This window comes from Solanum stenotomum, chromosome 8, assembly GCF_019186545.1.
Source record: "Solanum stenotomum isolate F172 chromosome 8, ASM1918654v1, whole genome shotgun sequence".
Lineage (NCBI taxonomy): Eukaryota > Viridiplantae > Streptophyta > Magnoliopsida > Solanales > Solanaceae > Solanum > Solanum stenotomum.
The window spans coordinates 19165620-19186467 of NC_064289.1; the positions used below are offsets into that span (position 1 = coordinate 19165620).

The window sequence follows — 20848 nt, forward strand, 5'->3', positions numbered from 1 at the left end:
CCCCCCCACCCCCTACCAGCCCCCACCCCAAAAAAAAATTAAGTTTGTTTTTAAAAAATATTTTCAATTTCAAAAATTATTTTCTACTCTAGTAAAAATAAAAGAAATTTTTCAAAAACATTTTTCATTCATAAATCAAACACAAAAAATCTTTTCCGAAAAATATTTTCTACTCACCAACCAAACATGAGAAAATAAGTCAAAAATCAACTTATTTTCCAAGAAAACATTTTCTAGGAAAACATTTTCCATGGAAAATATTTTCCTTCATACCAAACACACCCTCAATCTTTTTCAAATTACTCTCCAATTATTATTATTTTTTTGACTTTTTTTGTTTACATGTGCATTAAACTTTTCAAGTGCTGCTTTGATAATTTTGCTCAATAGGTTAGGAAAGTATTAGGTGATTCACAATGTTTAAATGTTCAATTGAAAATTTATGTATTATCCCTAAAAAGGATAAAAATAAAATAAAATAAAATTATGAATGTAAAATCAATTTGACATTTAATCCAAAGTTTTGAATTTATAGAAAATCTTAATAACTTAATAGATTGGCAATCGAAACTCTCCAAGCTAATTGTTCATTCCCAATTTATTTTACATCACATACTCAAAAACATCAAATCCAAGTTTGGGAAAATCAGAGACGGAAACAATGATGTACAAATTCGAACCATCTCAAACCCACCACTGATTTCCACAAGTCTAATTTGTCCCATTATTCCTTCTCCCATTTTATTATCCACACAATTTTTTTCCATTTCCACACAAAATTCCCCTATTTTGTCACATATACATTCACACCCATTTTCTATTTAGCTTCAGAATTTGCATTTCACAAAAAAAATCTGAATCTTTTTCACAAGTAGAACCCAAAATCTTGAAATACAAATTGATGGTTGTTGATTCATTATACTGATTTATTAGTACAGATACAGAATTTGTTCATGGTGGTAACTGGTATGGCAACATGTTTTCGTTATTGTCCGTGCCACTTGAAAATGGGTCGTACAGGAATCCATCTTCAGTTTTGTCAGCTTAATTATGCAAAGATTAAGGGGAATGGGAATCGGTTTGGGTTTGGGTATCGTCGTCTCAAGTTTGTTGTCAGTGCTGAGCTATCTAATGCTTTCTCCGTCAACATTGGATTGGATTCTCAGGTAAAATTTTCTTGCTTTTTTTTTTTTGTTAGGTAAATTGGCTTTGGGATAAGGAATTGTATCTAATAATTATTATATCTGAAAGTTACCCTTTTGTTATTTCAATCTTTTTCAACAGAGAAAGTAACTTTTTCGAGATAATAACTATGAGTTGAGCGACCATATGAGAAATTAACTCTTGAATGTTGCTTAAAATGGGTTAGTTAGGATATTTCTTGTATCAGCTGGCATGTTTAGATCCTCTCCTCATGACTATTAAAAAGTGAGTGACTTATTCAGGTATAAGATACTGTCATTAATTTTCTATTGGACTATTAAAGATTCAAACTTTAATCGCGATGATCCAATTGCAAGAGAGGAATTCTACCATCCAAGCATATCAGAATAGCTTGGATTTTTATAGAACTAGTCTGAGGGAAATTGCTATGATTGAGAGTACTTTTTAAACCAATTTAGAAACCTAAGGACTTACTTGTGTGGATATGTAAAATACGGGGTTTCCACTCCTAGATGGAAAGAGAAATATATTGCAACTCAATTAACTCCTATATGTCAAAAGGCATATTGAGATAATTTCGGGGGTTTTACGTGACATTATCCACGTCAACAAACAATTCGAAATACCTCGACTTTATCCATCATGTCCACTTGACCTTTCAACTGCCTTATTATTTCCATTTTATCCCTTCTGTTCATTGATTAGATAAGACATCCTCATGATAAAAGTTCTACATTTTCTTTTCACATAGATCTTTTAATTGATCCGGAAACTAGTTCATCATCATCTAAGTATCAGTTTTGTGCAGACAGCACCATCATGAAAAAGAAAACAGAGATTCTAATTATCAGTTTTTTCTTGACTGCTGTGCGTTGAAAACTAGATACTGCCTGATATTTATTTTCCCACTAAATTTCAAAATGTATAGGCCAGTGATACTTCACAGTTTTCCCGGATTGGTCCACTACCTGGGGATATTGCTGAGATAGAGGCTTACTGTAGAATCTTTCGGGCTGCTGAACAACTTCATAATTCATTAATGGACACCCTATGCAATCCACTAACTGGAGAATGTAATGTCTCATATGATGTACCGTCAGATGATAAATCAATACTGGAAGATAAACTAGTTTCTGTTCTAGGATGCATGGTATGTCTTCTAAACAAAGGAAGGGAAGAAGTAATTTCTGGGAGATCATCGATTATGAACTTATTTCAAGATGTTGATGTGCATATGATGGATGATATGCTTCCTCCACTTGCTATTTTCAGAGGTGAAATGAAGAGGTACTGCGAGAGCTTGCATGTTGCTCTTGAAAACTATTTGACACCTGATGATCCTCGCAGCATTGTTGTGTGGCAAACACTTCAAAGACTGAAGAATGTATGTTATGATGCCGGATTTCCTCGTGGGGAAAAGAACCCCAGCCATTCACTGTTTGCTAACTTTAGTCCTGTTTATTTGTCAACATCAAAAGAAGAGACTCAGTCTGCAACTTCTGAGGCTGCTTTCTGGATAGGTGGCCAGGTAACTGATGAAGGTCTCAGATGGTTGTTGGAGAGAGGGTTCAAAACCATTGTAGATCTCAGAGCTGAGGTTGTAAAAGATATCTTCTATGAGAAAGTGCTAGATGAAGCCATATTGTCAGGGGATATTGAATTAGTTAATCTACCTGTTGAAGTTGGTATATCACCTTCAGTGGAGCAGGTTGAAAAGTTTGCAGCACTGGTCTCTGATTTAAACCAAAAGCCCATATATCTCCACAGTAAAGAAGGAATTAAGAGGACATCAGCTATGGTCTCTAGATGGAGGCAATATGTTACTCGCTACACACCACATGTTGTAGCCAGTACATATAAGGCCATGGACTCGATTGAGAACTCATCACATGATGCTAGAGGAATTGAAGAAACATTTATGTCACCTAGGCCGGAAGATGGTACAAACGTTACTGATGAAGTCAACTCTGCCTCTGATAATCATGATGGGTCGCTTCCTACAAGATCAGATGACATAAATTCTGCTGCGGAAGATATCAAGCACATTTCTGAAGCTACGGACCTAGGCAAGAACGAAGGAGATGAAATTGTTTCGTCCAATCAGGAAAGCACAGTGCTAGCATCCGACAGTGGAGCAGCATCCTACATCAATGTGAACCCACTCAATACTCAGCTGCCTCCCTCTAATGTCTTCTCCAGAAAAGATATGTCCACATTTTTCAAAAGTAGAAAGGTTTCACCAGCAGCATATTTTACTCATGAAAGGAAAAGATTGGAGGTGCTTTCTGCTTCAAGATATAACTACAAGAGAGTACCGAAAGGAAATGAAACCCCAAGCACGTACAGTGCGACAAGAGCGATGGAATCAGAAGATTTAAATGGATCATCTTCTGATAAACTCTTAATTACTGACCCTTCAACTTCCACTTCGAATACAGACATGTATGCTGGTCAAAATGGCTGTGCGACTCCAATTTTGAATGGAAGCAGCAATGGGAAAGTGCAAACCTCAATAAAAAATACTGGTACTGTTGATGCAAGAAATGAGTTAGAATGTATTGCTGACTCTAGAGTCACTACCGCAGAGAGTAGAAATATTGAGGTCACCACACCTTCACTGGAAGATAACTTGGAGCAGATTGAAGGAAATATGTGTGCTTCTGCCACTGGTGTCGTAAGAGTACAGTCAAGAAGGAAGGCAGAGATGTTCTTGGTTCGTACAGATGGGTATTCGTGCACCAGAGAAAAGGTAACAGAATCTTCCTTGGCGTTCACTCATCCTAGCACCCAGCAGCAGATGCTTTTGTGGAAATCCCCACCGAAGACTGTATTGCTGTTGAAGAAACTGGGACACGAACTCATGGAAGAAGCTAAAGAGGTTCTCTGCACAGTTCTCATTAATTTAGTTGAATTTTTACCTTGTGATTTTCATTTACTACTGCTGCATATTATCTCTCTTCATTCTTCACTTCTTTCAAGCTCTGAGGAACGTTTTAAGTGAGCGGATGCCTTATCATTGATAAAGAAGATAGCGTAGATCTTAGTGCAATTATCCAACTTAGTAAACTTTTTACCACCTTAACCAAGGAAAGGAGGAAAAAGATTTCTCTATCATGAAGTACAAAAGAGAGGAAATCTAGTACTTCTCTTAAGTGGTGAAAACATTTTTTAAGTATTTCTTATATGGTTTCCATTTTTGCTAAAAGTTAAATGATAGATGAAATTTTCCATGTCCTAGAAAGACATAAAAGAATTTTCATCTTCTATTAAACTAGATGAAAGTAAATAAGTGCTCTAAAAATTCCATCATTACTGTTGCTTATGTCAAAGCTTAGTATGCATCTGCAATAAACATATGTCGCAAATTGGTTCACTAGGCCACTCAGGATCTTAAGCGCCATGGACAAGGCAAGAACTAGCATTACTATCAAATCTTTTCATTTGTATTTTCTTCGTTTCCAATGTTTGCTGTAATCCTATTTATGGGAACTGATGTGGAAATGTTAAGCTGTAATCCTCCTTTCACGAAAATTCAAATTGTGAATAATTGAAGTTAGAAAATATACTTGTGTTGCTCATACTGTTTTTTTTTTCTTTCAAATTGTGAGTAATTGAGAGGAAGGATTGCATAAAGTTCATGAGGAAACAGGAGAAATTGCATATTCATTGGATTCATTTGGTTTGGGATTGCATTGAGGACATAAGATCAGCTCCTGTCATGAATTTTCCCACCAAAAAAAGAAGAAGAAAGTAATCAGCTCCCGACATGAGAGTGATGACATTTTATTCTTGTTCCCGTGGGGTATGAGAGATTATAAAACAAATGTCCAACAGGGGGATGTGCAAATTTGGGTAATGACATTTGATTCACTTTTGGTTGATGGATTGGGAGGGGAGCTCATAAGTTAAAAAGGTAATCTGTGTAGTTATAGAACACCTTGGAAATTACCGTGAAGGAAGCATAATCAAGCATGGTAAGATACTCATCATACCTGAGGCTGCGATCAGACTATGTTGTGGCTGGTATGAATACAAAGTACGCTCAAACATGTAGCCATATCTGTCTGTATGATTTTGTTAGTATGTTGCAAAGGCTGCTCAAACATGTAAAGTGATTGTGAATAATTGCGAGTATATTTGATTGTCACTCTGTTTATCTCATTAGAATCTCCATCCATCAACCAACTGGAGGAAAGGAAAATGTGATCATTTAGTTTTCTCTTCTTGATTTGGTGGTTTGTCTTTACCTCTGATTTTCCTTCCCCTCCTACTAGCAGACTTTAAATATGCCAGTCTACTTGGTCAATTGGTTGGATGCTGCGATCTTTCATCAATGTGAATCTCAAGTTATTATCTAGCCTGTTATGAGTTCCATCTGTCCATTCCATTTAAAAGAACCTTGAGGGTCAGTTTGATGAATTTTATGTTCTGAACTTAATTGAAGTCTTATAACCTCTAACATGTCAACTTTCTTATAAGCTGGAAACTATGCGCTTAAAAGTTCTCTTTCAAATGTTTACATTTCCATTTGCAACTGTTCTCTGACATTCATTCACATATACTCATAGGTTTTAACACTCTCTTAATAAACAGAATTCCTAACACTCTTTCTCCTTTTCCATTTCTTTTCTCCCTGAAGGCTGCTTCTTTTTTGTATTCCCAAGAGAAGATGACTGTTCTTGTTGAACCTGAGGTGCATGATATTTTTGCAAGAATCCCAGGCTTTGGGTTTGTTCAGACTTTCTATAGTCAAGATACCAGGTGGGATGATTCATAACTGTACGTGCAAAAGCATTGTTCTTTTCATTTGTGTTCCCTCTGTGTGCTTATTACTTCACAGAGAGGTGTGACCTTGCCTGATGTACCAAATGCAGCGATCTTCATGAGAGGGTGGATTTTGTTGCGTGTTTGGGAGGAGATGGTGTGATACTCCATGCATCAAATATATTTCGAGGTGCTGTCCCACCCGTCATCTCATTTAACCTAGGATCCCTTGGATTTCTCACTTCCCATCCAGTATGCCTCTCAACTTAAATGTTAAGCTTTTATTTATTATCTATAAATACTGATCTTTTGCTTCTTGTCATCAATTCATACAGTTTGAAGATTATAAGAAGGATCTTAGAAAAGTCATCCATGGAAACAACACTCTAGATGGTGTGTATATAACCCTAAGGATGCGTCTCCGATGTGAGATATTCCGAAGCAGGAAAGCAATGCCTGGAAAGGTGTTTGATGTCCTAAATGAAGTTGTAGTTGATCGTGGTTCTAATCCATACCTGTCAAAAATAGAGTGTTATGAACATGACCGCCTCATAACCAAGGTGCGGTTTATATTCTTAACCACAATTTTCCCTGACAAAGGATTTAGAGAGGGATTCTGTTTTAATATTTTAGATCACATTTCTTCTAGAAAAAAAGAAGTGGATCCAACAAGTGCACTGCTGAATTAATGAGCAAGAGATGAAAGAATAATCTTGTCATACTGCCTTATTTTGTTTGGCAGGTGCAAGGTGATGGTGTCATTGTGGCCACTCCAACTGGAAGTACAGCTTACTCAACAGCTGCTGGGGGTTCCATGGTACTTCGGAGACAATCACTTATGAATATATATTGTGAAATGTCACAAGTGAATACTGCATTAGAATCTATAGACCAAGTTAAAAGTTAAAGTCCTAACGATCAAAAAATAGTGAAAGCCCTTAAACTCATATCAGAAGGTTGATGCTTATAGCTCGAGCAGTTTGATGTGGCAGCAATAAATGCTAGGGAGGGCATACCACACCCACTAAGCTCCCTCGCCCCCTAATAAAGGCAAGGAAAAGACGAAGATTGAAAACATGAAAAATAGAAAGGACACCGTGCACTTCGTTGTAAAGTACATTCACTTTGCAAGTATGACTTTTAAGAATTGTTGACAAAGTTGGGTTGATAACACTTGTCATACATTAAAGCAAATAAATGAGTAGGTATCTCCCTTTTATAGTAAATGATTCCAAAGAGGGATTTCTGTTAGGCATCAAAAGCAGCAATTTTGGAAAATCCTATTGTGTATTAACTGAGCTTTGTCAGACCACTTGAGTTACAAATTACATATCTGAACATGTTTTCATTCTGTGTAAACATTGTATTTTGCTGTTCTTTTTCTAATAACAAAAACTTGAAGTTACAATTTTGTGAAAAGATGGGTTTTGCACCTTCAATTTGATTCTGACACACAATGTTCTTAAGGATCTACTCATGAAAAGAATTTTTTGGAAATTACTGACTTGCTGTTGATCTTATTGGTGATGAAATCTGACTCCTTGAAACCGTTCTTCATCCTGCCAACAATTATTAATTATTTTGCCTTCACCTATTGAATGCGTGAACATTATTTGACAGGGAAATTTATGTCATGCAGGTGCATCCTAATGTCCCATGCATGCTCTTTACACCAATTTGTCCACATTCTCTCTCATTTAGGCCTGTCATACTTCCAGATTCTGCAAAACTAGAACTAAAGGTGACTGTCTTAATATGTATTTTATGATTACTGGAAAAGATTCTCATTACTAGTTTACTTTCCAAAGAAAAAAAGTATGACTAGTTTATGCTAATGCCTGTCATTTCCTAACTAAAAACTTTATACAGTTGACAGTATCTCCCATCTAAAATGGAAGAGGTTAAGAGCTTTATTCTTTCTTTAGTGCTGCTAATCTTATCCCTCAGCTTCATTTATTTGTATACGATGATGGTCTGGAAATATGTAATCACTAACACATATAAAAGGGTAGAAAAATATGTAGTTCCTGTGTATTCTTAACTGTCTTGGCCTTTTCTTTGATATATTAATAACTAAGCGACATCTAAAAGTAATTTTCCCTGATAAAAAGATCTAAATACACTTATCCAGGGCCGCCTAATATAAAATAGTTTTTTCAGATTGGTATAACTCTTGGGATGAAAGAAGTACATCATGTTAAATTTATCATTAGTTCAAGAGTCTTGCATCAGGTGAGGACTTAGGGTGCTGAATTTCATTCTAGGGCATTGTATGTTGTAATTAGATAAAAACTTCATGATATTTTGTATATGGATACTCTTTTCCTCAAAGTCATTAGGCTAGATCTGGAGACCAATGTTGCAAAGTATAGAACAAAGAGTTTGGTTAAAATGTTTTTGAGAGCCATATAGAACAAAGTATGTGGTTTGTTCAGGTCTTCCTTAGGTGTTACACCCGTGAATGAGAAGCTCTTAAATCTAAGCTCTATATCAGCTAAAATTGTTGTATCTTCATAAGGTGTGGTTAACTAGTGCATCCAAGGGTGTGTCCTAGTGGTCAATGAAGCATGTTGAGACCAATGAGGTCTCAGGTTGAGAATATTCTCAGAGGAGCCAAAAACACTGAGTGATTTCTTCTCATCTATCCTAGCCTTGGTGGATAGTGTTACCCGGTACCTATACGGTGGGATGTGGCAGGTGCCCTGTAGAATTAGTTGAGGTGCGTGCAAGCTGGCTTGGACACCGCTTGAGAAAAAGATGCAGTTAACTAGCAAACATTCTCTTTTCATAATATGGTTGTTGGTTTGTTGCTGTGGGGAGGTCTAAAGGTGTTTTAAATTCAGAAATATGGCTAAACTGGTTCAAAATGGTTGTGGTTCGGTTGATTCTATTATTGGTTAGGGAGGAGTACTGCTTTTGAGGCGGGAAAAGGCTGAGAACAAGAATCTTTAGAAATAATAACATAGCTGACAAGGGTTTCTAGAGAATGGTGTTCAAGGTTTCACTTTGAGAATCTCCTCGGCATCACATTTAGGGTTTAGTAGCATCACTCATTGCACATTAATCAGAATGGGCTCAGTTCTAAGCTTGTATTTATTGTGCCCTAGTGAACGAGAACTATTGGGATATCTTCTATAGTCTAACTCATAAAGCTTAGTGTGTGGGATGAAATAATTTAGTTCCATATATCATGTGAATTAAACTATTATTTGTTAGCCGAATGCTTATTGTTGGACCGTACGGATGAAAATCAAATTTTAATAGATGCTGGGCAAAACGAACAGCTGTGTTTAGTGATGCAAACCTCCACACATGGTAGTAGTTTCATTATTGAAGATGCGACCAATGCCCATATAGTTGCCAAGTTCAGTGCAAAGGCATTAGAGCTGCTTTTGTAGGAGATGTGGGTGTAGCAGCCTTAACATTGATCGAAGCAGCTGGTGGAAAGAAAGTACCAGTCAGACCTGCAAGCATGGGAGAGTATGTAGCGGCAGTTTTCAATCATATGATCTGTATTCTTAGTCTGACTTTTAACAGTAGTCAGCTGTTCTCGTTCTCCTTTTTGGATTGCCCTATTAAGCAAGGATTGGTGTTTGCAAAAATGTCGAGCCTATAGAGTTAGGTACTAGTAGTGACAATAGCAAAGGACCACTAGTTATTCTCGTAAGATAGCGCAACTGGGCCTAGTTAGCCCAACAAATTTTGCTCTACTAGAGGATCTTGAACTAGAAGCTGCATAGATGTCAGATATAAGTACTGCTGAACTGGGAAAGATAGCTTAGTATTATAAAGTTGAGGATGCTGTCAAAGAGAGAAAGGTGAGAGAAGCTCTAATATAATAATCTGCGAAGTATGATTTTGGTTGGATGAATCTAACAGCCAAATACAAATTATGTTGAGAAAGGGGCTGCTGGTAATTATAGTTCCATGTAGTGGTGCAGACGAGGCCGAGACAGAGATACCAGCGTTCAGTTACTGGCCGGATACATGTACCAAAGACTTCCACTAAATTGTGATGGGAAGCATATACTCTTGGTCAAGGAGCCATTACTATGTGAAGGGTGCTCCCATGGAATTAGTCGAGGACACCATGGTTACCATTTTAGATCACAACTAAATGGATTAGTTCCTTAATAATACATGTCCAAACTGCACATATCATCAGTTGATATCTACATCATGACACTGTTCAAGTATTTCAGTGAGATCTCATTTGTGGGAAGATCATAGCCTATAAATTGTCTATTCCAGATTCATTGCTTCTCTCATTTTATCACTCTCTAAGAATGTATATGTTTTTTTCACATATTAACAGATACCAGAGGACGCACGTAGCAATGCTTGGGTCTCTTTTGATGGGAAGAGAAGGCAACAACTCTCAAGAGGAGATTCTGTTCGCATATATATGAGCGAGCATCCACTACCTACAGTTAACAAGTCTGATCAGACAGGTGATTGGTTTCATAGCTTGGTTCGTTGTCTAAATTGGAACGATAGACTAGAGCAGAAAGCACTCTGAGACTATCAAAGATTAATCCTCTTCTCGTTCATGTAAATTAGTGTACAGTCATACATGTAAGAGAAAAATAACTAATATACTAAGAGTCTATACGGTTATATTTTACTCTGCATCTGGCTGTGATTTATGCAGTTAGGTTATACCTTATTTTTCAAAGTAAGAAATTTGTACAGTGCCATTTTCACATGGTTAATTATAAAGTTTCAATCTTTGCACATTTGTCTGAGATATTTCTGCTTCTTGGTCATCGTCCTTAACGATGCAACTTCATCTAGAGTCTGTTGAAGCTTACCTGATTAAAATGTGGTATATGCTTTGTCATTTTTTGTTTTAATTTTTTAACATCAAACTTGTTATTGAAACTTTTTTGTATAAGTTGTTAATATACCAAAAAAAAAAAAATACACATGTGTTGGCTATTATTTGGTGGGTGGTTATTTACGTCAACAAGTCTATAGAGGTTAAGAAAATTTTTCATTTCTCACCCACGGTGCCCTATACTTGTATTGAGGCCAATAAAATTTGAATTCGATAAGAAAGTTCACACTGGAAGATAATTAATCTAGCGCTCCTTAAAAGAGGTGATTTCATACCCAGACTCGAATCAGAAACAAATTTACAAAGACAAGAATGGACAGATTTATTTTAAATAAAGAGCAGATACAAAAACTAATTATACATACTACCTTTATTTAATCTAAAAACTGAATGAAAAGAAGGTGGTAGGCATGCATAATTATATTAAAAAACTAGTTCAGATTGCAGCCACAGCTTGAAACCTTGGTTCTTTAGGAAGGAACTTTTGCTCATTATAAACATTCATGTAATTCCCAAACACAAAAGTTGGATAAGTAGCAATTAATTGATCCACTTTTTTTTCCTCCAAAATTAGTAGCTCTGGTGCTGGAGAAATAGTGGCTTTCAATGAAGGATTATAGAATGAAGCAATGGATCTCCTATTCCCATCTGGTTTTGACAAGACACGGTGCCAAACACTCTTGTATTTCCCATTGCTAAGCACTTCGATTTGATCACCTACAGAATTTGAGCTAAAATTAACGAATTTGAATAAACTCAAATTTCATTGGAATTGACGTCCATGCATGTATATATGATAAATATGTAAAATGGATTTTAGTAAAGATTTATCATATACTATGCGTATATAGTTTAACCTCCAATGACATGTTACGTTACGTTATTTACTATTTTTACTAGGTTACCAATTTTAAAAAAACTATTTATATACTTGTTATATATATATATATATTGATCAATCTATAAACGTTGAGGATAAATTATAAGGAATAGTTATTTCTTTTTTTCAATTTTTTTAAAATAACATGTCATTTTGAAATAACTATTTTTGAAAAATACGACAAGAAATTAAATGTGATCAAAAGAACTATTCATTATTATTATCTTATAAATGACATGATTATGCACGTATAATACATGTCAAGTTAAAATCTGACAAATGAAGGATGGTCACGCACCTGTGTTGATCACAATGGCGTTGGGGATAGGAGGTACATCGATCCATTGTCCGTCTTTAAGGATTTGAAGACCATCGACTTGATCATCTTGAAAGAGCAAAATGACACCACCAGCATCAGTGTGAGCTCTTAGACCATTCACCTTTTCTGGATGTGGACATGGTGGGTAATGGCTCACTTTTGTACCAAAAAATGCACCATTATTATTGTTATTGAAGGCTTTCTTGATGTGACCTTTTGATAAACCTAAATTTTCATCCATTACTTCCATCACTCTTTCTGCTAGCTTTTTCACCTCTGATCTATACTCTTTCATTGTTTCCCTATTATTTTATAAAAATCATATATGAATATATTTTAAATTGATCAATATAAATGAAATGAAGTAATAATTCAGATAGTAAAATTAATTTCAGAATTATTTTATTACGCTGATTTAATTAATTAAGTTTTTACATGTTACAAATATAAAACTTACACATCAAGGTGATTTTATTGTTATAGAGAGTAATACTTTAACGTGACCAAAAAAAAGTTTGAATGTATAGAATACTTTAATCATGGATAATTTTCACTTTTTTTAGAATTAATATTCCGAAATTAAATATGTTTGAATGTATAGAATTGTTATTATAATTATTTGGAATTCAATACTTGAAGTTGAATTTTGGAAGATTCTTGATTTCGGAATACTCAAAAAACCCGTTTTCAAAATTTCGCTTCAAATCACTCATAAAAATTCAAGATCTTCTCAAGTTATATTCATGTCTAAACACATCATGAATTTTAAATTCATTTTTCAAATTTCACATTTTTTATGTTCAAAAGTTCGTTGAATATATAACAAAATTGAGACTTGTGATATGCATATATATATATATATATATATAGGTAGGTAATGTGTAGAAAATTTACTTGAATTGAGGAGTGTTGGAGGGCCATTGATTATGATTATCATCAGTTAGAAGGAATACATCTTCCCAATCCACATTTTCAACTTTGCCATTTTTATTGCTTTCCACAAACTCATTAAGCAAATTGACTGCTCTTGACTTGTTGAATACCTCTTCTCTTTCCAACTTAAAACATTCTCCACCCACCTTCTTCACCCTTTCTAATAACTCCACTGGAATCCCATGATTCACCAACTGCATACACAAAATTATCCCACTTAATTACCTTGAGATTTAATACTATATATTATAATATATGTCATCACACTAAGGATATATTCTCAATTGACTAGTTTTACATTGACTAGAGTATTACCCTTCTTTTTTTTATCAAGGCTTTGAGATATATATGCAAAGAAAAGAAGAATTTTGAATATGATATAGACCACTTTTTACTATCAATTAAGTCTGATATTCATGGATGAGGTCATCAAGTCTCACATCGGTGATTAATATGTTGAGTGATCTTCTTATATGATCTTGGACAATCATTCCAAGTTATTTTTTGGTATTACGTTAGGTGCAAGATTATTTTGTCAGATATGTGTACACCATGATTACCCCTTTATATAATTTTGACTCTTGGGTGACTACCGATAGAAACACAAGCCATATTTGATTTTAAATATCCATGCATAAATTAAACTTTCACAATAAAAATATATAAATTGCAAAAAAATAAATATATATACCTGAAAGAATCCCCATTCTTCACAACCTTTGGAAATTTGAGCCAAAGTTTGGGCTCTTTCCTCTCCATAAAGTTTTGAAAAATCAATAACCGGGATAGTAGTCATTGTTAAGTAACAAATTAAACACACACAAAAAAAGAGATTAATTAGAGAATATATAGAGAATAACAGCAATTGTAGCAGTTTGGTGGTCTAGAAAATATTCACAAACACCCTTTTTATAGCCAATAATATTCTCCCTAAAAATAAACAACAAATTAAAAGCAATATTATATTTTAGCAGTTAAGAGTACGTTAATTAAATGGCCGGTGACACGATATTAATTGTTTTTTACTTTAAAACAAGGTCAATGTTCTTTGTGAGGCATTGCGATCTCCCACAACAGAAGCATTATACGTAGCTAGTGATGATATATTATAAATATATATTTTAACTTTACTATCTTCGTTTTAATTTGTTTGACGAACTTTTCGTTATAATCTTTGTTAAAAAAAGGTTATTAAATTCTATAATTAGTACTAACTCTTTAACGCAACATCCTATTAGTTAGGAATCGTCTGGTAGCTGATTTATAAATGAGTTATACAGGTATTAAATAAATTCTACATAAGTAATATCAAGATTGGTAACTCACTAATTAAAGATAAATAAGATAAATTATTTATATATAAAAAATAATATAAACATAACTTATGAGAGATTTTATATTACAATTTATACATGATATAAGATGAAATAATTAATTCATGCATGATTAATATATCTACATAAAATATTCATAAATTATCTCAAAGCTAATTTTTACATTCTATTAATATCAGTATAACTCTAACTAACTACTTTTCTTTTTCACCGACTACCGACTAAAACGGTTAATTATGTTGACTAATTTTCACAGTTAATCATGTGTTGACTATACAGCTTATCTTGCCGTCCTGAGCCTTTGACTTTTTAAAATTATTATTATTATTATTATTATAGTTAAACACGTCATAATTTTACATGTAAGCAATCTTATTAATAAAGTAATTTGCACTAATTTGCAGGCGTTGTTTGAGGGCAAAGGAACATTGATGACTTTTATTGTGGAAAAGAAGAATAGCAAACCCCTAATTTACTACAGTATTAATAAATTAATGCCAAGGTATTGCTAAAGTAAAACTTGGCTACTCTTTCCGTTTCATGTTACTTGACCTTTACTGACCTAACAAATTCCTTTAAAAAGCTTTAACTAGAGGTTTATTAGACTAAAGTAATCTTATTAATAATGTTTTGAAACTCTAATTTTGATTACGCATTACTATTTCATGTAGTTATTTAATACAATAATATTAGCAATAATAATAATAAAACTCTCTTGATTTGCTAAAATGACAAGTAAAATTAAACAACTATTTTTGTTATAGAGCCAAGTAGAATGAAACATCTTAGTTATAGAGGCCAAGCAAAATGAAATGAAGACAGTATTTTACAATAACATACTCATTGTAATCACAGAAGTGGGTTGGGAGGGTAAAATGTACATAAATTGAGGATAGAGAAAATGTTTCTGATAGACCATCCGTCAGTAAAAAGTCTTTCAAGTAGATTTGCATGAAAAATATGAAGCAAAAAAAAATAGTTGATAGCAATATACATAGAAAAACTTGCCTAGAAGGAAATAAAGAAAAAGAGAGAATTATAGTGATAAATGATAATAATTCAGATGGCAATTTAACACTTTACCATATTTGGTACACCGTTGATTTTTTTCTGATTGTCCGAATATTAAAGTTAATCATTGATGGGATACACAGGAAAAATAATAATTATTGATGGGTAAGCACTATAGTCTATTGATACATTTATATGATCAAATATTAAATAAAATACACAAAATCCAAATATATGTTCTTGATTTATATACCCTCTGATCAAGAACATAATTTTGGATTTTGTGTTAACCATTGACGGTACTTTTTAAACATTTATCCATCAATTATATGGAGTAATTCACTCCAAAAAAAAAAAAGAGAATTAATTGTTTACTTGTTTGAGCAGGATAAATTAATTATATACAAATTATACAAGATTATACACATATTATACATAAACTATACATATATTATATATTTGTCGGCGACATATATATATTTATTTGATGAGATCTCAAAAAATGTGAGAAGGAATTAAAAAACAGTGTTATTCAAATAATTCAATCGCCTAGAAAATGTTATGACTACCTCTTTGTTGAAACGAAAGAACCCAGAAAATGTTTGTTTTACGTGAGAAAAGTTAATTAAATAACCCAACATACTCTCTTTTAATTTAACAAAAAGTAAGTAATACTTTTTTGAGAAGTTAATTTTTTGGAGTTCTTTCTGTGTACCTAGTAAGTTTTTTGGACAATTAAATACCACAATTGTCTGCAAGAAAATATATAAAATCATCGAACATTAAAAAATTAAATAACTTGTAAGAATGACCGAGTTGGTTGAGCAGTGATCTCCCAAATGAGGACCTCAGGTTCGATTTTGAAGCCCCCTTCATGTTTCACTTGAGCTCGTCACACGGAAGGAAGATGTCAAGTGCAGTTTACCTTTTCTATACATATGATTTGTGGGCTATTACACTAGAACATAATTTACCTCGTACACCCACCCGAAAGATAGCGATGTGGTGGTATCTCCTTTATTAGCAAAAATAACAAATTAAAGGTACTAGATTATGTTTTATGTTTTCCCTTGTTAACAAAAACAACAACATTAAAAAATTTAAATTGGTGAATCTAAAATAATCATTAGACTATAATTTTATTTCATTCAGGCCAAAACATTCTCCATTTCCCCTATACCAGTACGTACAAGCCACTTTACAGAAAAAGAGTATATAAACAAGTAACAACTAAATCTATAATAATTATCTAGATCTTTTTGAATGGCCTTAAAAAATATTGCACATATTAAACATTTCTAACAAATTGCTAATCAATATGCATATGTCGTTAGTTAGCGTAATAGAGTTGAGTACCATGTATTATAAGTAATTAAGTATAAATAACAACCAATAATTACTTAATTAATTCATTAGTGTGAGCCATATATGATCTCCTATGACTCTAATTTAGTCAAATATGGTACCTGGCTCCCTAATCATTTGAATTAAATAATATTTTTATTATTGTAAGGATCGGAATTTCGAGATAGTGCAAAATTTAATTAATAAAATAGTGTTATAAGATGACAATAACAAAGACTTATGATGAGATTTTATTTTACTGAAAAAACAAATTTCGAAATATAAATACCATAGAAAATTAAGAGTAAGTCGTGTTATTGCTTTGTTCTTTATAATACATAAAAGATAGAGTAATATAATTTATCAAAAGAATAATATCTCTGATTAGCACACAATATATTATATATGGTGTGTTTTGCTAGTCAAACATCATATTGTATAAAGATCATCTTCATAGATATTGATACAAGTAATAATTCAAATAAAACTTACTAACTTTACAACAAAACTAACTAAAGACAATTGATAATGAAAACAATGATTACTATCAATAATTAACATAAAGTTAGAGGATTGTATTGTTTCTGACTCTTCGTAATTAAGTTATGTCTTGATCAAAGTTATTGACATGTGACCAAAACTTGACAGGTATAACTATGGCTCCCTTCTTGTAAGCTCTACTTCAGAGTGAAACAAATAATAATCTAGATTACCATTTAAGCTTCAATTTGTTTATTCCAAATATATCATGGTTGGATTATTTTGGTCTTTAATTAGTTCCATACCAAATAAACCATAAGATATTGTTGTCAATCTATAAATTTCTTGTCTTTATATATCTATGAAGGAAGGGTCAATAAACATGGACAAGCTGGAATACAAAGTAATCTTTCATGAGTATTTCTGAGATTATTGAAACATTTGGTCAAAATCTAGCTACTTGCAATTTCACTGTCTAGTGACTACATACATTGGAACAGGAAAAAATATAGTGAAAATAATAGTGGAATTAATTGCCAAGAATCCAGGATAGATAGATCATTGTCTTCTAAAATAGTACTTAAATTAAATAATTAAGCAAGCAACATTCATTGCATCATGAGGAAATTGGAATTTGAAGTAGCTAGTTGTTTGATTTAATCCCTTTTATTTGAAGAAGTTTAATTTGTGCTCTTCCTCATCACATGTTTCTAACTAGTAGATTAATAATGAAAATGTTTAGGGTGCATGTACTTATTATACTTCTATTCGTGGTCATTTTCTAGATTCCAAAAATGAATTTTTAATTGATATATATCAGTGTATATTTGATACTGAATAATTATAGTTCATAGCTTCTTCTAAATGAAATGGTGAAACACAAATACATTGTATATTACTAACATGTTGATACATGTATGCTATGAAAACCGATACACATTGGTACAAAAAGTGTAGAAAACACAAATACTCTTGTGCACTTCTGATAAGATACATATATGTATTAAATATTGAAATTCTAAAACACGGATACAAAGGGGACGGATACAAAGAGGAAGATAGACAAGAGAGGCGAGAGATGACTGATAAAAGAGAGAGGAAAGAGGTGAGCGAGAGAGTAAGAAAAAATATATCGTGAGATACAACATCTATATAAGTGAGATAGAGTGTATACAACTTAAAACTAGGAGTAATTGTTTTTATAACAATGAATTTAATAATAAAAATAAATATTACTCTATCTAAAAAAAATTAGAATACCTCAAAAATAAAAGTTGGAAGATGTAGCCAAAAAAAAGGACAAGTTGGAGGAAGAAGATTTACGGTACATGAAATAGTGACATTTGATGAATATTACTAACAAGAACCAAAGTAGGAGTTAGAAGACGAAAGAGAAAACTACCTAAAATAGACCGAATTGTGAAATTATTTACTCATGACTCAAACTATTTACTCACTTATCTCACTTTTTTTTTCTTATTTCGCGCATGATGTTAGTATCACTACTATGAATTAATCATATGTGATACTCCATCGGTATATTGATACTATATTGGTATCATGTAGGACTGAGCTTAATCCTCTGTAATACTCCGTCGATATATTGATACCCTATCATATAAGATTGGACTCTTTTTTTTCAAAAATAAATAAGAAACAATTAAGAGAAAATTAGTAAAGTCACAATCTTATTTATGGAGCTCTAAATTAGTAGAGAAAATATTCTTTGTGATAATCCGTCGGTATATTGATACCATATTGGTATCATATATGATTGAACTTAATCCTCTGTGATATTCCGTTGGTATATTGATACCCTATCGGTATCATATAAGATTGAACTCTCTTTTAAGAAATAAATAAAAAATAATTAAGAGAAAATTATTAAAATCACAATCCTATTTATTAAACTCTAAATTAGTAGAAAATAATTTTTACATTTTTTCCTCTTTTTGCAAATTTTAGAAAAGTTGTCTCTAAATTATGACTCTTTTTAAAACTATTTTTAAATCAAAATATTGAAGAATTGAAACATACCTCAATGGTACCACAACAGTATGTAGGTATACACCATAATGGTATCATGGATGATTGAGTAATCTCATTGAAGGACTAAAGCAAACCTCAATGAAAACACTGCTCAGTTATTCATTGATACCACCAAAGTATATTAAACTTTGATGGTATCAAAGAGGAAGAATCAGTTATTTAATGAAGAAACTATCGACTTACTATTTGATATCATCAGAGTATATTCAAATATAATGTGATGGTATCAGAGAGGGGGAAATGTGTGTGATGACGTCAGCATAACGTCAACACACAAATAAAAATAAATATATGTCATTTTAAAATAAAAAGGAAATATGAAAGTATTGAGGCATTTAAGAATAAATATTTTATTTTTTTGGAATATAAGTGTTCTTTTCCTAAGAAGAAATTTGCGGGAGATGAAATAAATCGACATGGACAGTGAATTGAGTTGAATTTTAAATAGGATCACTACTCACTACTCAACATTTAAAATTCATGACTACAATCATCTTCCCAACTTTCAATAAAGAAGGAAATGAAATTATCTCCCTAGAAATGTTTTACATCTTCTCAAACCACGAATATTTATATTAATATATATACACACATAAATGAAATTATCTCCACAAACCACGACTATTTATATTAATATATATACACACAAATCATGCTTTAAATTGAATGCATTATTTTAGTAATGTGTTGAACTCTTAATTTTTTTAAGGTAAGGATAAAGAAATATATATGCAGTTATGCATAAGATGTTGTTTAATTTGTATTTTTCAAATTCCTTATTGTACTGTAAAAATAGTTAATTACAATCGATAATGGGAGCTATGTAGCTTATTTGTTCAGCAGTTGTAGGTGTATGTTTTGTGCTTGATTGCAAATTTGCAGCAGTTCCAGCTAAATTTGTCATTTACTAGTGAATCGACGAATCTCAAGTCTCGAATCTAAGTACCTTTCTGCAATCAAACGCCAAGCACTTTGCCTAGAACCTTACACTGCTCTGATATCATGTAAACTTCATTGATGGAGCTTGTAAATTAAGCTAAGAAGTGATTAATGGAGGAATGTAGATATTTAAAAGAGAAATACAGATCTATTCATTGTTTCATCTAACAAAATTGTATTACATTTACAAACATATGGTATTTATAAACTTCTTATTTGTCTTATTTCTAACAACCTTTAACTAACTCTGATGACTCACTTAACCATAACTAACTTTGCTAATTAACTTTCATCATGATAGCTTGTTAAGTTTTCACTATAATTAACAATAATAATCTAATTATTACTCCATATATTATTATTTAGCAAAAGAGAAATAAAAATGACCTTCTCAATCATAAAATATTAAATTATGCTTTTGTTGGACATGCAATTTCAAATTCGTATTTGTTTATTATATTTTGAATAAAACTTTAGTTTCAATTTAAAATCTGATTTCAAATTCACTTTGAAGGGGAATTTTCAATTCGTACAATTTAAAACATAATCCATAAATTTAGATCACTTTTGCAAAAACAAATTTTAAAAAATCATCTTTATTAATTATTAGCAATAACCCCTCCTACTTTACCAGCCNTTTTCAAAGGCCATAAGCCACAATACTCAATTTCATGCCAATTATACAATATTTATCAAGTTTGATCAACTTACCCTCTTTCCATGGCAATCTTCATCATCCTCATATTCCAACAATTAACAATACAATAACAATGATAATAACAACATTCAACTAT

At 32.5% G+C, this 20848-nt stretch overlaps 3 protein-coding genes across 4 annotated transcripts in view; 2 read left to right on the forward strand and 1 right to left on the reverse strand.

The window, feature by feature from the left end:
* LOC125872110 (superoxide dismutase [Mn], mitochondrial) overlaps positions 1 to 20848 on the forward strand; it is a 333170-nt gene that overhangs the window by 44856 nt on the left and 267466 nt on the right. The gene's annotated exons all lie outside the window — the stretch shown is intronic.
* Positions 648 to 10666, forward strand: LOC125872083 (NAD kinase 2, chloroplastic). Of its 2 annotated transcripts, XM_049552759.1 has the most exons (8): positions 650 to 1166; positions 2093 to 4042; positions 5804 to 5925; positions 6039 to 6180; positions 6264 to 6488; positions 6671 to 6745; positions 7568 to 7669; positions 10244 to 10666. In XM_049552759.1, exons 1-8 carry the CDS (start codon positions 954 to 956, stop codon positions 10445 to 10447), a joined length of 3033 nt encoding a protein of 1010 aa, XP_049408716.1. In that variant the 5' UTR covers positions 650 to 953; the 3' UTR covers positions 10448 to 10666. The 2 variants fall into 2 exon arrangements, with proteins under 2 accessions (XP_049408717.1, XP_049408716.1); XM_049552760.1 differs by lacking the exon at positions 7568 to 7669 and having other exon boundaries at positions 648 to 1166.
* LOC125872105 (1-aminocyclopropane-1-carboxylate oxidase 5-like) lies at positions 11066 to 13765 on the reverse strand. The gene is made up of 4 exons (XM_049552779.1): positions 13589 to 13765; positions 12859 to 13091; positions 11944 to 12266; positions 11066 to 11482 (listed from the first exon to the last, which is right to left on the reverse strand). Exons 1-4 carry the CDS (start codon positions 13691 to 13693, stop codon positions 11202 to 11204), a joined length of 942 nt encoding a protein of 313 aa, XP_049408736.1. The 5' UTR covers positions 13694 to 13765; the 3' UTR covers positions 11066 to 11201.